This window comes from Apteryx mantelli, chromosome 26 (assembly GCF_036417845.1).
Source record: "Apteryx mantelli isolate bAptMan1 chromosome 26, bAptMan1.hap1, whole genome shotgun sequence".
Taxonomy (NCBI): domain Eukaryota; kingdom Metazoa; phylum Chordata; class Aves; order Apterygiformes; family Apterygidae; genus Apteryx; species Apteryx mantelli.
The window spans coordinates 4,743,109-4,760,031 of NC_090003.1; the positions used below are offsets into that span (position 1 = coordinate 4,743,109).

The 16,923-nt window shown below is 58.1% G+C and overlaps 1 protein-coding gene across 2 annotated transcripts; it reads left to right on the top strand.

Moving 5' to 3' along the window:
- The first annotated feature begins 14,529 nt into the window (after positions 1-14,529).
- Positions 14,530-16,554, top strand: HES4 (hes family bHLH transcription factor 4). 2 transcript variants are annotated; one of them, XM_067310952.1, is made up of 4 exons: positions 14,530-14,789; positions 14,874-14,969; positions 15,432-15,519; positions 15,618-16,554. In XM_067310952.1, the coding sequence occupies exons 1-4, from the start codon at positions 14,601-14,603 to the stop codon at positions 16,187-16,189; spliced, it is 945 nt and encodes a 314-aa protein (XP_067167053.1). In that variant the 5' UTR covers positions 14,530-14,600; the 3' UTR covers positions 16,190-16,554. The 2 variants fall into 2 exon arrangements, with proteins under 2 accessions (XP_067167053.1, XP_067167054.1); XM_067310953.1 differs by having other exon boundaries at positions 14,530-14,711.
- The last annotated feature ends 369 nt before the right edge of the window (positions 16,555-16,923 follow it).

Here is a 16,923-nt window from a genome sequence, read left to right on the forward strand (position 1 = left end):
AGGGGCTGGGAGCCGGCAGGGGCAGGGGGGGCGCAGGTCGGAGCAGCCCAGCCAGCGCGGTGCGGGCCTCGGCTGCGCTCCGGGCGGGATGCTCGTTGGGTGGCTGCGAGCTGGCTCAGAGGTGACCCTGCCGATGCCTCCCCGCTGACGGCACTTGCAGTGTCATGACCAGGGTTGGTAAGACCCAGCCTCCCGGCTCGTTTGGAAACGCAGGAGCATTTGCCGTCTCGTTAACCCCCCCAAAGCCACTGATAGGCAGCAATGCTGAAGTTTCAGCACCTCCCCGCTCCCGCCGCCTCGCGCACACTTAACGTGCTTGTTTGCCTCTGTCTCTTCCCTCAAACCGAGCGAAACTCGGGCAGGGTTCCCTGTGCCCATCTGACGAGAAAGAGCTCCGCAGCCAGGAGCAGCTTTCCGGGAGCAACCCCACAATAACAAACCGGTCTGCCTGCACCCAAACACACCGCGAGATTTTTGCAAGGCAGCAGGTTTCAGCTGCAAGCTGCCGTTGTGTTCAGTGTACAGCAGCGAGGTGCATCGCTAATGTATTAATTATTCACAGAGCGCCAGACGGGCACGCGGAAGACCGGACAGGAAGAGCTGGCTCCCGGCAAGCTCCCGGATCCTCCTTGTGTCAAGACCAGTTCTTCAGTCAGAGACACATTGCCATTGGCCACCTGCACGTGACAAGGCAACCGTCGTTAAAATCCCAATTAGCAAACACTAAGGTAGGCACAAAGCCGGCTTCTGCCCCCTTTCCACCACCCCCCCCTTTTTAGCAAAGGTTTCTGGTGGTTAAAACTTCGGGGCTTGGAGCGCAGTGGGGGACACAGAGCCCCGCGCAGAACGGCGGGGCGAAACTCGCGGCGTGCAGCCGACGGCTCCGTCCTGCCGGCGGCGGCAGGGGCGGCTCGGGGGCCGCAGGCTGGCTCCCGGACCCTGCAGCCCGTAGCGTGGCGCCCCGGGGGCCGGGGTGCTGCCGTCCGTCTCCGGGAGCTGCTTCGCCTCCTTCTGAGCCGAGCGCGAGCGGAGCCGGAGCGGAGCGGAAAGGACGAGCGATGCCGCTGACCTGCTGGCGGGACTCCTGCGAGGAGTCTCAGGCCGCGGCTCGCCCCGGGCGTCACGTCCCTGCCCCGTGCAAGGGGCAGTGCACGCGGCCCCGCGGGACACGGGGGCTCCGAGCTCGCACCAGGTTTCTCTCCAGGGTAGGTGAGATCTTGTCCTTGTCTGACACGCTTGCAGGACAGCAGAGGTACCTCCGCCCGTGTGGGGCAGGCCCAGAAGGCCAGGGAGAGCTGCTGGCAGACAGGGTGGAGAGCACTTGCCACTTCTGCCTGACAGCGAGAAGTATTTTTGCCGCTGACGGCTGCGCGGAGGTCGGCATGCACCCAGGACGGCTGAGGCTGGCGGGACTGCACCGGCACAGAGCGCCAAGACGCTGGAAGATCCCGGCAAACCAGGGCTCCCACAGCGTCCCTCTGACCTGGCCAAATGTCCCTGGCACCCTCTGGATGGGACTGGTTTTGTTATTCATCCTGGGAAGTGAAGAGGGTCATTTAAAGCACCTCAGCCGTCAGAGCAGTTTCCCTTTCATCACTGGCTTCCAATTGCCATAAACCATTAATGTAGGGTGCTAAAGGTTAAGTACTGCAAACAGGCCAGACAGAAACTGCAGGTCCTTTCATCCGTGCATAAACGGGAGGATGCAAACTAGGGAGCCACCTTCCACGATTATCCAGCTGAACAAAGCTGTTCAGCCAGGGCCCAGCAGCAGAGACGTGTTCGGGAAGGGCAAAGCAACCTGCATGCCCAGTTCAGGACAGGCTGCGTGGACTGGCTGGAAAGTGATGGCGCGACCTGCAGAACGGGGTTCCTGCTCGTGGAGAAGTCAGCGGTGGGAAGCCAGCGTCGAGGCTCCACGGGCAGCGACACCCCGAGGCTGCGGGGGGATGGCAAGGGGGAAGGCTGCAGCTGAGCAGCTCAGTGTGTCTGCTGATGCTTTCCACCACTCTGATAGTGCTCTCATACAAGCAACTGGCAAACCTCAGACTGGCTTTGAAGGGCAGGAATTTAGCGCTGCAGTCCTGTTCTTCCCCTTCTCTATGTTCGAAATGTTGAAAAGAGGTTTCCTCTTTTGCACAGAGCATTTGCAATGCAACTCAGCAGCCCTTGGGTAAGTTTCTTTCCACTGGGGAGGAAAAAACACACGCGGTATTATCAGCTACAGCGACAAAAGAGATCTTATAGAAAGAGGAGTGGTTGCTTTTCACTGGGTTAGTGGGCAGAGGAGAGAAAACTGGAGCTTTTACCAGGGCTCAGAGGTCAGAGATCACTATCCAGAGAAGGCAGGATCCTTGATTTCCTGGGGTTCCCCAGATTAACCTGTGCTGGGATATTGGCTACTTGTCTCTGAACAGTTGTGTCCCTTCTCCTTCCTCCCACGTCTCACACGCACAGTTCCTTAGAGCAACCAGTTAAATTAAGCATACGCTTAAGAATGATTCATCTGAGATTTTTTTTTTCCCACCATATTTTCAAACAGGTTTTTAATCCAGAGATAATTTCTTTCATAAGAATAACTAGTGGAAACTAGAGCAAAAGTTAATATGTTGCCTATTTAGAGGAAGTTTGGATCGTTCAGGTTCAAAGTATGGAAAGAAAAATCTTAAGTAAAAAAGAGATACAACATTCTTCCAGCAAAACTTAGGGGAGCAAATGTGTGCCGTGACCATGAATGAGCTAGGGAATACCTTACTGTTATGCAGGGAGTGAGAGAGGACTGCATGATTGGACCTACTGTCTTTCCTGCCCACTTAAGGGAACATTTTGCCATTCAATGCATTTTTAACACAAAGCTGATGCCATGAGAAATTATGGTCTTTTTTCCTGGAAACCAATAGGATGTTTTTCAGGGAGTTGGTTTGCCCATTGTGTGTGTGTTGTAGAGGCTTGTTTGCTTGTTTTTAACTATGGCAAGTTTTATCAAAGAAGTGAAATGACTCTAAGTCACGGTGACAATGGCAGGGGGATGAAGTCACAACGTTAATCTTCTCCGTGCAACACTAAAGAAGTGGAAACTTCTACTGAATGCCATGAAATCTGCTCCACAATGAAGTTGTTCAGACATGCCAGTCACAAGCTCCCCACAACCTACGGAAGTGAAAATCTGCCCGCCTGTTCACTTGCATCCATAGCTATCGCTGAGATATCACTCCACGGGCCACAGGCAAACCTGAGCTTCGGGTGGCGTGGGAGTGAATCCATGTGGACCGCTCTCATGTGTACGGTCCCGGCTGCGCACGGCCGTGCCGAGTCTGGGATGGGGCTGCATGTGTTAGCGATGGGTAGGCATGGGTAGGCCTTCACCAGAAGTCTGCTTCTGCCAGGAAAAATGGTTCTTCTTGGTTGCTTCCAGGTATGTTAAGCTCAGCCTTTGTAACCAAGCTTACCTCTGGTTAAGAAATGATTGCTGAAATTCTTTTTTTTTGTGGTTGTGGTGCATGAGAAGCCTTTAAATGATGTAGGCCAGATCAGTCATGCCTCCCGAGCTCTTGAACGGGAATGCTGGAAGGAGAAGAGAGAGGCAGTTTCCATGTACAACTGAGGAAGGCTCGGGAGCTTGCACAGGTGTGTAGCTGGGTGTTACACACGCGACCAGCACGCTCAGTCCTCGTCTCACTCCCACGGACAGCGGAGGAAGCTTTGCTTGTGGTTCGATGGAAGGGAATCAAAATCCAAAAGAAGGAGGAAAAGGTCTAATCTGCAGCAGCATAATGAAAAGCCTCTTGGAGACAGAGGGGAGCCTGCTTTCCAAATCAGAAATGGTGGTGTCCTAAGGTCCCAAACAGAATTTCTCCTGGTGACTGCCAAAGAAATAAAAGGCAGCATGAACACCCAGATCTGTAAAAACTGGTCAAGAAAACGTTGCTTTGTTTTCTGTCTTCTTTTGAGTTCCTTGGGGGTTTGTTTGAGGGGAAGGGTGGGCTGGGTGAAGAACAGACACCAAAAGCGTGTCCTAGCACCCAGAGAACTTCAGAGGAAAACAGATTATTTCATTAGCGTTGTAAACAAGATGGACTTTTTCAAAATATTTATTTTAGCAATCAAATTAAATGTTCCAGCTATTGGGGAATTCAATTCGCTCTTTCTGCGGGTGCTAGTCAGGGCTCCCAATGCATCAGTGCACGGCTTTAAAGGCATTGCTCCACTCTTTTGGATTAGTGACCCATTCTAACAGGTCTTCATTGACTGGGAGTGTGGGTCTCTCAAAGAGTCCATTGGATACAGCTTACAAAAGAGTTTAGCCAGAGATGAAGAGTTTACAAAAAGTTTGTAGGAAACCGTGGAGTCCTTTTAAAAGAGAATAAACTGCCACTGCTGTGTCTGGGTTGAGTTAATCTGATTAGGCCAAGCTCATCAACAGGCCCACTGAAAAGAATGAGGCGGGGGGAAAGAAAGCTGTGGACGGGGCCAAGAAAAAAACTAGGGACCTTTTTACTAGTGAAGTCAAACAAAACCTATTGTTGCAGAGCATGCTTGCCTACAGATGGCAAAATGACAAATCTTTTCAAAGGCAAAGCAAATATAATTGATGGCTTTCTTTTTGCAGGTATGGGAACAGACACTTAATAAGATTAAGGGAAATCAAAATGAAAGGGGCTGCAAAATACCACAGATTTTTGCACTGGTTGTTTGGCTGACATAGCCTTCTGAAGTTTGCCTCCTCTGCCCCAAACCTTGGGAGAAAAGGAAAAAAAAAAAAAAGCACTAACACGTTTCGTTGATGCTACTAGGTTCCTTAGGAAATGTGTGAGTAACGCTTTCCCTACACTTGCCAGCATCTGTGCTCTTCCAAAACTCTCGGAGACCAGCAGCCCCCGGCTGAGGAGCGGAGGAGCAGGAAGGCAGTACTCTTGCCTTGGGCTAACAGAGGTTTAAGGCCTCGGGAAGCTGTTTGGTCCCTTCGGTTCTTACCCCTTCCCAGTGCGTTTCCTCGCTCAAGAGCACGCAGCAGGCTGGGAAGGGCCGCGGGCAAGCGACCTCCTCCTCCTGGCAAGCAGCCCCGGGCAGAGCGGGGGCAGCAGGGCAGAGCCGCGGTCCCGCGAGCCCCCGGCCCTTCGCAGGAGGCAGCTCTGCCGCGCTGCCCGAGCCGGCAGGCGCCCGCGGGCCCGCTGCTCCCTGGGCAGGGCGGGCTGCCCTCCCGCACGTCCGGCTGCCACGCCGCCCACCGTCGCACGGCCTGGCCGTTCAGGTGGCCACGCTGGGCTGGTGCTCTGCTGCAGCCTGCGAGCCCCTGCCTCGGGGGCGTCTCCCCTGCCGCTGCCTCCAAGCTTCTGGACAACAGAAATCTTTGGGTCTTGACCTCAGAAAACGTCTGAGCATTTACCTAGGTGCCTGCACATCTGCAGGCTCCGTTCGCGTCACCCCCCTCCAGCCCCGTGGCGGCGGCGGTGCTGCCGGCGGGCGTGCTCGGCGGCGGGCAGCGAGGTGGCAGGGCAGCGCAGCGAGGTGGCAGCGCAGCGAGGCGGCAGGGCAGCGAGGTGGCAGCGCAGCGCAGCGAGGTGGCAGCGCAGCGAGGCGGCAGCGCAGCGAGGCGGCAGGGCAGCGCAGCGAGGCGGCAGGGCAGCGCAGCGAGGTGGCAGCGCAGCGCAGGGCAGCGAGGCGGCAGGGCAGCGCAGCGAGGAGGCAGCGCAGCGCAGCGCAGCGAGGCGGCAGGGCAGCGCAGCGAGGAGGCAGCGCAGCGCAGCGCAGCGAGGCGGCAGGGCAGCGCAGCGAGGAGGCAGGGCAGCGCAGCGCAGCGAGGCGGCAGGGCAGCGCAGCGAGGCGGCAGGGCAGCGCAGCGAGGAGGCAGCGCAGCGCAGCGAGGCGGCAGGGCAGCGCAGCGCAGCGCAGCGAGGCGGCAGGGCAGCCGTGCGCGGCCAGGCTCCCGCGGCCCGGGGAGGAAGCGACAGCAGCATCCCGCCATCCCGTTCTGGAGAGGCTCCCCGGGGCGAACGGAAAGCCTAACGGAAACCCGTGTCAGAAAGTTCCGTCGCTGCCCATAACTTCTCAGGAGATATTTCAGGGTCTGCATTTTGAGCAGCTAGGGTTGTGCTTGGATTTAGCATAGGCAGCCAGTATAATTAAGAACAGTATCAGTGGAAGGCATGTAAGGAGATTTTCTCCCCAAGGCCACTTAATACAGATGTAATTGACTCTATTTTCTGCTTCCTGCACATGGATTGCCGCAACTCAGCCCCTATTATCCATCGACAAATGAACAGGATCCAGTGAAAGGGACCTCTTCAACCAGGACTGGTTTTAGAGAATGGAGCACTGGGCTGTGTTAAATCTGGACACAACGCAGCTTCATTCCCTTCCTTTTTATCTCTGCCGCCTTTTGAAGATGTTTTCCAGTTAAGAGTAAGTCAGCAAATATGTGTTTGGGCAAAGTGTTGGCACTTGCTAAAGAAGAGAACATCTGTCTCAATCAGCTGGTCTATTCTGTCGCTGCAATGCAACGGAGGCTCTCAGCGCTGAAAGACAAAACCAGGGCAATGTCTTCAGAGAAAGGTTTTTTGTGTTTGCAGTTGCAATTTTCTTTTGCTAAAATTTATAAGGGCGGGGAAGGAGGAAGGGAGGTGAGAAAAGAAATTAAAACCCATTTGCTTCATAGTAAAAGAGCTCTAGAAAATCTCCATTTCTAATGTTGCAAAATTCCTGCCGTGTTACCGTCACTGCCTTCTCACAGCTAGTTTCACATCCCTGAAAAGGATGTCCTTAATAGCAGCCAGCACAATGAATAACAGTTTATTAGCACAGACAGTAATTTTCTTAGAAATATCTTAGCATACACCCAGAAGAGTCCCACCATTTCCTTGGAGCCAAGGAATGCCTTCAGTTTGCCTCTAATTGTGTTACTGTGTACAGCAAGACTGGGCAACCCAAACGGCCAGGACATGCTGGACGCAGGGAACATGTTGTAATAATTCTGAAAAGCATTCGGAAAGCGCACAGAAATCGGAGACGAGGGAACCAAACAAACAGATAAGAATGGGAAACATTTTGCACACCCTAAGACACAGTGTTACAGAAAAGCTCATTTTTCCTGAGAATATTACATCTCTCCTGCTTCACACAGTCGCCTTGCAGCAGTACCAGTTCGAAATTCTTTTGCTTACAAAGCTTCAGTAAACCTGGAAGGGCAGAACCAAAACAGGCTACTTCTTCCCAAGCTTTAGTGCAGTATAAAGAGGAATCCCAAATGGAGCTCGTAAGGCCCCGGTTTATGTGTGATGTTAGTAGCTGGATCGTGTCACGACTCGAGGAAAACGCCTGGCCTGCGGTTGAGGATGAGCCTTTGCCAAGTGAGACCTGGCTTCCACCCTGGACTGGTCGCTCCGACGCTCCGGCTCTCTGGCGGTGGCTTGTGCACTTAAGCCTGAATGTGCGAGTTCTTCCCCCTCGGAGCCGCGGGAGCCGGGGAGAACGCTTCCCCTCGGGTTAGACTCGTGCTTGCTCGCGAGCGGTTTGCGAGCGGCTCTGACAGGCACCGGCGAGGCGAGGAGCAGCAGAGAGCGGAAAGGGGCCCTGGGGTGGCAGGCGGCAGGCGTGCGCCAGGCACCGCCGCGCGCTTCCCCGAACCGCGTGCCGACTCTTGGGGTGGGGGGTCACGTGACCCCGGTAATTAATTTCAGCTGATTAGGACGTTAAGCTCCGGAGGGACAAAGGAGGCTGTGCTAGGTCTGAAAAGGATGCTCGGGGCAGAAGGCTGTACTGTAATTTGTTACACATTATAGTCTGTTAAAGAACCTCCTCACAATCTGCCAGGCCTTAATGTCTTAATTTCTCCTTCAGCATTCCCTTTGACACACTATCCCAAGTGATGTATGGCAGGGGATGATTGCCTGGGATAAAGCGGAGGGAAATCCAGGAGGGATTATAGCCCAATCCCTGGGCAAACAGGAGCTGGAGTGGCTGAACACAGCCACAGCTGTCTGCCCCGACAATACCCAGAACAAACAATTCCTCGGGAACAAGGCACGACCAGGGGTACAAACAGGCAGCGCTCGGCAAGGAAACAAAACCTGCATTCAGCCCCCTGCCATCCTGAGCCTTTTATGAGCTTTTTCACCCCAGCTGCAAGCTTTTGAGTTCGGCTTCAAAATTTTAGAAGCTTCGCTGTAATAAAATCGGGTTTAGCGATCAAAGGGAGTCGAGGATCCAGTGCATATCCGGGCTGGGCAGGGACAAGTGGAGGCCTCTATAAGCAGTTTGTTCTCTTCTGTTCTCTCTCATCTAATCAAACACAAATATTAGGATTAATAACCTGTCTCATGTTGTCAGTGTTCAGGATGGAAAGAACCTTTAAGCTGTTTTCAAAACGATACAACATGTATGAACATGGTAGTCTTTTACAGGATCGAGATTAAATATATAGGACATGCCTAGAAAGGAATCACAGGGATTTTCACATAAGCTTTAAGAAGGAAAATCCCAGTTCTCCATCTATCAACAGTTTAAAGGCTTTCACTTTGCCAGTGGAGATTCAGGACAGGTTATTAGTGACACAAACTGTAAAAACAGAATTGTACCAAGCCAGAAGAGTATCAGAAGCATGTGAATAATTGCATTATTTCCGGTTGCACTGTAACGCACCAGTCATGCTTTTCATTTCTTTGGCATCTCCTGGGGACCTTGCTAATGAAATACGTTGAAGACAAAATGGTACATAAACAAGACGGGCACGACCTGTGATGGAGAAAAGCTGCTTCTAAGGAGAGAAGCCTTTATGAGGAAGAGCGTCCCCACGCTCCGTAGCCGACGTTGCCCTGACACGCGGCAGGGAGCAGGCAGCCGCGGGGTACGGCACGCTCCGAGCAGCCCCACGTGCTCTTGCACGCTCCTGCGCCCAGGCTGAAAGAAAAGGCACCTGCCAACAAGACATTCCTTTGCTCGGGGCCCGCTGGGGAGCGTCCGTGCCCCCGGACCCGCGGCTGGGGACGCAGAGGTTCCTTCCAGCCCTGCGTGCTCGCTGCCGCGCACGGAGCCGGCCCGGAGGCGGGAAGGGGATGTAAAACGCTGCAGAATGGGGCCCGTTGCGAAATACCCCTTTCGTTTCAGTGCCGCTGGCTCGATAACCTGCTGGAGGTTGCCCGTGAATCGCAGGGCACAAGGTGGCAGCGCCGGTGCTAGCGAGAGGCTTATGATTCACCCGGGAGGCCAATTAATAGACGGATTCAGTCGATGCGTGCCTATTCTATAACATTAGGATTCCTGTCCACATTACTGCCCCCAAACAGTCATCATAAGAACACGGTTCCAAAACGTAGTTAAGCTTTCCTCCTAGTTCTGGGAGGGTTTTGCAATCAACCTTTGGCTCAGATTTGTAACTGCAACATTATCTAAGCGTTACTTAGGTACAAAACAAAACTTGGTGCAAAGCAACAAAATATCTTCCACATACCGTTCCTAGGGCAGTGCAGAATGCTGGCTTGATCTGAAGTTACTTAAGGAAATGAGAGTCTGTCCCCAAATTCAACCGAGCTTTGAAACCTGAACACATCTGAAATTCGAGGAGAAAGGCTGTGCGTTATGTCAGAGTTTTAGAATGACAAAAATTCTCTTAGCTTCTTACATGGAGAAGAATTCCCCCTGGAGAGAAGCATAGTCAATAATCACTGCTCCCCGAGTGGGATTGCATCATTTGAGGCAGTTTCTGTTGAAAAACTTGCTCGTTTAATGTAAATTTTTCACTGTAATTATGTAATTGATGCATTTTGAATTAACTGTCAAAGGAGGGGCACTATTTTTGTTAGTAGTTATTTCTTCACAGCATTCTTACATGAGTAAGGGAGACTGCACAAAAGAGCTGTTGTTCTGTATTTTATTAGTCTCATAAGAAAACAGACCCCTGAGCTTTTCCAATCAGATTTATAGAGCATATATCTATTTTTCTTCAGTAAGACAACAGGCACCTCAATGCACTTTTTGCAAAGGAATATGCGAGGATTTGTGGACATTTAGAAAGGTAGCACTGGAGTCATAAACCCAGAAAAACGACATACCTCCCACAAACCAAGAATCATAATTCAACCAAGAATTGCTGTTTCTACGGTTGCATGTGTTTTAGTGTGATGGACGAAAAGGATCCTGAAATAAACGTATTCCCTCAGATCCTGTGGCGTTTGCAGGAAGCTGATGTTATTTTACGCGGTCCGCCTCACCTGTGTGCATTTTGCGGTCTGTACACGGCAAGCCACCTGCAATTGCACCTGAAGCGGGAGGTCCGGAGCCTGATTCAGCGAAGAGAGCTGAATGTTTCCAGGAGCTTTTCTGTGTCTCCTCCTTCCCTTTGGCTCCCGGACGCCTCCAGCACCCTCGTGGGCACGGCACGCTGAAGCACCCTGCCCGCGGTCGCCAGCCTCGCGCTGCTGCCGGCGAGGCTGCCGGAGCGGGGCCATCCCGGGAGGAGGCCGGCAGCGGGCTCTGCGCGCGTCCTGGGCGCTGGGGCACCGAGCGCGGCTCCCCGTCCCGCCATCGCTGCCACGCCAGCGGGCAAACGGGAAATGCCTTGGGCCGAGGCCGAGGCCGTTCCCACAGGGAATTCCCGGGCCATCCCCACACCCTCTGCCGGCCCCGAGCCCACGGCGGAGGCTCTGCGGGCCCGCGGCCTTGGCAAAGTGGGGTGCCTGGCACTGCGAGATACCCAGCAAAGCAGGGTGCCCGGCACCGCGGGATGCCCAGGAAAGCGGGGTGCCCGGCACCACAGGATGCCCGGCAAAGCAGGATGCCTGGCACCATGAGACGCCCAGCAAAGCAGGGTGCCTGGCACTGCAGGACGCCCAGGAAAGCAGGATGCCCAGCACCGCGGGATGCCCAGCAAAGCAGGGTGCCTGGCACCGCAGGATGCCCGGCACCACGGGATGCCCAGCAAAGCAGGATGCCTTGCAAAGCAGGATGCCTGGCACCGCGGCATGCCCAGGAAAGCAGGATGCCTGGCACCGCAGGATGCCCAGTGAAGCAGGATGCCCAGCACCGCAGCATGCCCAGGAAAGCAGGATGCCTGGCACCACAGGATGCCCAGTGAAGCAGGATGCCCGGCACCGCGGCATGCCCAGGAAAGCAGGATGCCTGGCACCACAGGATGCCCAGTGAAGCAGGATGCCCGGCACCGCGGCATGCCCAGGAAAGCAGGATGCCCGGCACCGCAGGATGCCCTGCAAAGCAGGATGCCCAGGAAAGCAGGATGCCTGGCACCACGGTCTTTTGAGCCATGAGGTCCGGGGACCGGAGGGGCAGCCAGGGCAGAGGGGGGCCCCGAGCCCTGGGAGCGAGGGGGGCCTGTGCCGGCCCGAACAGGGCAGGACTGGGCACGGAAAGGAAACGCAACAGCGGTGCCAGGGGACGGAGCCATGGTAGACGGCGGCAGAGCCATAGGCGCGTTCCTCCGCTTCTGCGTCCCTGCCTGGCGGGTCTGGGCACCAGAGCCGGCCCCGGCGGGCGACGCGGCGCCCTCGCCGATGCCGCCTTGCTGCGGGCGGTGCGGGAACGGGAAGGGGTGTCCCGCGGGGCGGGCGCTGGGAGCAGAGCAGGGGCAGGCAGGAGGCCGCGGGCGGCTGCACGGCCAGCTGCGGCGGCGCCGCCGGGACACGCACAGATCACCGCCTTGGCTGCAGAAACGGTTAAAGCGAACGAAGTGATTCATCAGGACAAATTAAAAGCAAAGCACGAGACAGGCCAACAAAAGGGATTAAACGTAGTACGTGGTAACATTCTCCTCTAAAAAAATCTCTCCAAACTAAGCCGTGTCGTGCTTGGCTTTCAGAGGGAGAAGCAAATCTATTTGTTTTAATATGAGATTCTTCAAAATTTTAGCAACTGATTCTTTCATCCCTGCTTCAGAATTGTTAACAAAAAAGGACAAAAGGCAAAAAGCATTGAAAGTCAAGACGATCATTTTGAATTTCAGATGTTAGTCTATGGAAAACTAATGCTCAATTTATGATTCGTAAAAGATTTAAGCCTGCAGCACAGAGATTTAATATATATACCGTATTCTGTTAAAAGGTCTTTTAATAGGCAGATTTGGAAATTAGCCAAGAGCTTGAAGGCTACTTAAGGATTTCAATTTTTGCAGTTCCACATTAAAGGAAGTTATTTTTACACGTGTGCAGAAGAACTGACCCAAAATAGGGCCATGCTGCGCTAGGCACTGCAGCGGCACAGAGCAGGGGACGGTGCGCGTGCCGAGGAGCCTGCAGCCTGCGCAGCCCCGCAGCGGGCAGGGCTGCCCCCAGGCCCGGCAGCGATGCAGCCACGGCGAGGGCTCAGTTCGGAGGCGTCAGGCGCCAGCTGCGATGCCCCCAGGCGTTTCGCCTGGCCGCAGGTTGCCCCCTCGGAGGGCGCGGGGCTGGCGGAGCTGCCTCGGCTCTGAAGGCCCATGCTCTGCCCGGGCTGCCGAGGGCATTGCAAGGCGCTGTGCACCTCTGCGTGGGCAGGTGCGTGTCTGTGCTGGGGGCTAGCGCGCTAAAAGGAAAGAGCGGAGGGGGACTGTGCATCTCCAGCTGCATGACATCACACGCCTGGGCTCCTGTTCACATCCCGGGAGTATAATGCAATTCCACTCTTCCTTAACAAGAAACAGCAGGAAAGTGGGGTGAGGGAGCCTCCATTTCCCCTTAGCAAATGCAGGCCATGCATCCCCACTGCTGCAGTAAACTGCCAAGCCCCCGGATCACGCCAGGGGCAAATGCAGAATTTCCAGTCCAGTTCACATGCCCTTGGGTGTACCCACATTTTGCATGGGTTAAAATGGCTTGGGCGGGAAAACTATTCTTTTGGGAAGTGAAAGAAGGAGGGCACCTCAAAACACCGGAAGGTTCTGCCACCTCTCCCCACCAGAAAAATCGAGGGAGTTTGCAGAGCACTAAAAAAGTATCGTAACCTTTTGTAGCAGCCACATGCTGTAGGTGGAGGAGATGTGAGGTGGGAAAAGGTGCTGGGGGGGGGAGGGGGCTTCGGTTCCTCTGGATTTTGCCTTCCTTTTGCTTTCGTCTTTTGATTCCTTTTGGGAGCTGTGCAAATGTCAAAGCACAGGTAGCTTGCCAAACCCTTGATTTACTGCCCCCCCCCGCGCTTTTTCCGCCCAAGCCCTGCTCCTTTGCAGCGCCTCTTTCCCAGAGGCACCCTACGCGTGTCTGCAGCCGTCCGAGCGCTGATTGTTACTGTTTGTTCCGTCTCGATGTTGCACACAAGGAGGAGGGGGGGGGGGGGGCAGGGGCCGGGAGGAATTTCCCAAGACAGGAAAGAAAAAAAAAGATCTGCGAGGAAGGCGGGGGGGGGGGGGGGAGGGAAGCGAGCGGGATCCGATGGCGCTCGGTCTCCTTTTACGCCGGCGGCACAGAGAGGCTCTGTTCGGCACGGGAGCCGGCCGCCGCGCCGCGCCGCGCGGGAGGCGGGGTTTTCCCATGGCTGCGCCGGCCGCTGCACGCCCGCGGCGGGACGCGGCGCACGGAGCCGCGGCGCTTTGGCACGTGCTCGCGGGGCGCGGCGGGCGGGCGGGGCGGGGCGGGGCGGGGGGCGCGCGCCCGGCGTGGGCCGCGGCCCGGGGGCGGAGGCACGAGCGCGGCGGCCGCGGCCCGCCGCCGCCGCCGCCGCCGCCGCCGCCTGATTGACAGCGGGGGCGGCCGCCAGCCAATGGGCGGCGGCGCCGCCGGCAGCCCCCCGCCCATTGGCTGCCGGCCGGCCGCGGCCTCGCGTGCCGCGCCAGCTGCCGCCGCCGCAGCTGGCGGCAGCTGGCGGAGGGCGGCGGCGGCCGCGGGGCGCCGGGCGGCCGCGGGGCCGCTGCTCCGCGGGGAACCGCCGCGCCCCGCCGCAGCGCGCTGCCCGCGCGGGCAGGGCTGTGCCGGGCCCGGGGCGCTCCGCCCGCGGCGGTGTCACACGCGCCATCTGGTTGCCGCCGCGGGACGGCGGCGCCCGCCGGCCGCCTCCGCTGCGCTGCGCGCCGCTCGCGCGGGACGGGGCCGCGCCCGGCCTCAGCGCGCTGCGGGCTCCCCGTGCGCAGAGCGCGGCCACAGGCGCTCGCGCCTTGGGCTCCCCGGCGGGGCGGCGGGGGGCTGCGGGGGGGCGCGGGCAGGCCGCCGCGGGCCTCCGCGGGCTCGGGCGGGCGGCCGAGCTATCTGCGGCGGGGGCGGGCGCGGCAAGGGGCCAGGCGGGGCGCCGGCCGGCGCGGGGGGGGCGGCGGCGGCGGCGGCGGGAGATGCCCCCGCTGCAGCGCGGGGCCGCCCGCCCCCCACGTGGCCGCGCGCTGCGCTGCGCTCCGCCGCGCCTCGCCTCGCCTCGCCTGGGGGAGCCCGGCGCGCGTGACGGACAGCGGCGGGGGCGCGGGCCAATGGGGGCGCGGGCCGCGCGGCGGCCGCCGCCGGCGCCGGCGCCCATTGGCTGGCGGGAGTGTGGGAAAGAATGCGGCGGCGGTTTCACACGAATGGGGAGCCGCCGGCGGGTATAAAGGGCGGGGGGCGCCGGGCGCCGGCACTGCCGCCGCGGCGCGCGCCCGAGCTCCGCCGCACGCGCCGGCTGCCGCCCGCCTCGCGCCGAGCCCGCTGCGCGGCGAGCGAGCGATGCCCGCCGACACGGGCATGGAGAAGCCGACCGCCTCGCCCATCGCGGGGGCGCCGGCCAGCGCCAGCCACACGCCGGACAAGCCGCGGAGCGCCAGCGAGCACCGCAAGGTAAATGGCGGCTGCCGGCCGGGGCGCAGCGGCGGCGGCGGCGGCGCTGGATGGCGGCGAGCCCGCGGCCGTGCTGAGGTCGGTGCCGGGGCCGGGGGGACCGGGGCGCGCCGGGCCGCGCCGGGCCGCGCAGTGCAGTCACCGTGTGCGCTCTTCCCGCAGTCCTCCAAGCCCATCATGGAGAAGCGGCGCCGGGCGAGGATCAACGAGAGCCTGGGGCAGCTCAAGACGCTCATCCTGGACGCGCTGAAGAAGGATGTAAGTGGCGCCGGGTGCGCGGTGGGCTCCGGGGGTGCTGGGTGCATGGTGGGGGGCCGCTGCACGGTGGGCTCCGGGGGTGCTGGGTGCATGGTGGGGGGCCGCTGCATGGTGGGGTGCGGAGAGGGCCGGGTGCACGGTGGGCTCCGGGGGGAGGCGGGTGCATGCGGGGGTGCCGGGTGCACGGTAGGCTTCGGGGGTTGCACGGTGGGCTTCGGGGGGGTGCCGGGTGCATAGTGGAGTGCCGGTGCATGGTGGGCTGCGGGGGGGTGGGCTGCTGGGGGGGCATGGTGGGGTGCCGGTGCATGGTGGGCTGCCGGGAGGTGGGCTGCTGGGGGTGCATGGTGGGGTGCCGGTGCATGGTGGGCTGCGGGGGGGTGGGCTGCTGGGGGGGGCATGGTGGGGTGCCGGGGCCCGGGCGGCAGCGCTGACGCGGTGGCCTCCGGCTGCCTCCCTGCGCAGAGCTCGCGGCACTCCAAGCTGGAGAAGGCGGACATCCTGGAGATGACGGTGAAGCACCTGCGGAACCTGCAGCGGGCGCAGATGACGGGTGAGCAGGGACCCCGGGGGCGGCCCCGGCGCGGGGGGGGGGGGGCCGGCGCGGCGGCTCCGGGCCTGGCGCTCACCCCGTGCCCCCTTGCTTTGCAGCCGCGCTCAGCGCCGACCCCACCGTCCTCGGCAAGTACCGGGCTGGATTTAACGAGTGCATGAACGAGGTGACGCGGTTCCTGTCCACCTGCGAAGGGGTGAACACCGACGTGCGCACCCGCCTCCTCAGTCATCTCTCGGCTTGCCTGGGCCAGATCGTGGCGATGAACTACCCGCCGCCGCCGCCGCCGGCCGGCCAGCCCGCACATCTGGCGCAGCCGCTGCACGTCCAGCTGCCCCCCGCCGCCGCCGGCGCCATGCCGGTGCCCTGCAAGCTGAACCCGGCCGAAGCCCTCTCCCCCAAGGTCTACGGCGGCTTCCAGCTCGTGCCTGCTACCGACGGCCAGTTCGCTTTCCTCATCCCGAACCCGGCTTTTCCCCCGAACTCGGGCGCGGTTATCCCGCTGTACGGCAACGCCAGCGTGCCGGCGTCCGCGGGCGGCGGGGCCGCGGCCCCCCCCTCGGCGTCGCCGGTGCAGGGGCTGACGTCGTTCGGGGGCAGCGTTGTTCCGGCCTCCCAAGCGGGGAGCCCCGTCGGGGAGCGCAGCGAGTCCGTCTGGAGGCCTTGGTGACGTGCCTAAAGCAGTTCCCCCCAAAAACTCTTCTCTTGGCTCCGTTGTATGGAGCCCCATTATGGTTTTTGGTGTTTTTTTTTTTTTTAAAGCAGATTTAAACAGAAAGGAAAGACCTCATTATGAACAATCTATTTATTATTTTCAGAGGTTGGGATCTCAACTTGTATTTTTACTCCTTTAAAATGCCTTTATTTGAGATACTTTTTTAAAAAATAAATGAAATAGTTTTGTAACAAATATTCAAAGTATAATGCCAAAGTTGTTTGTATCCTGTTTGTCTGTGTGTGTGTGTGCCTGTGTTTAAACTCCCCCCAACCCCACCCCCAAAGTTGCAGGTGTTCAAATAAATTCTTTGAAATAGATATATCTATTTTTCTCCTTTCGTTTAGTTGGGGGGAGGGGGCAGGGACAAGCTAATCCTGTGTGTGCAAACCCCACAACCTGGAAGGGAATGACCTTAGTTAGAAGGGATAGTTGGGGGGGGGAGGGTAAAAAAAGGGGTGGCTGTGCTAAAACATCTCCTGAGAACTTTGTAAATGTAGGGTTCCTGCTCAAAAGAAAGGGCAATCCTTAAATACGTGCTCCTTGAATCTGAGATAAGTAGGCTACTCTTGATACCTGTTCAGGGAAAAGTTACTGAAATAATATCCCTCTTAAGATTTCACTCCTTACTACCTTTTCTTGAGGGTTGTGTGTGGGGGGGTGGTGTGTGCAAAAGTTACTATCTTGCC

Bases quoted from the DNA above. Each gene is read 5' to 3' on its own strand.
- HES4 (XM_067310952.1), top strand. From the start codon at position 14,601: ATGCCCGCCGACACGGGCATGGAGAAGCCGACCGCCTCGCCCATCGCG. The intron at 14,970-15,431 runs GTAAGTGGCGCC...CTCCCTGCGCAG, and splicing joins TGGACGCGCTGAAGAAGGAT to AGCTCGCGGCACTCCAAGCT. The intron at 15,520-15,617 runs GTGAGCAGGGAC...CTTGCTTTGCAG, and splicing joins GCAGCGGGCGCAGATGACGG to CCGCGCTCAGCGCCGACCCC.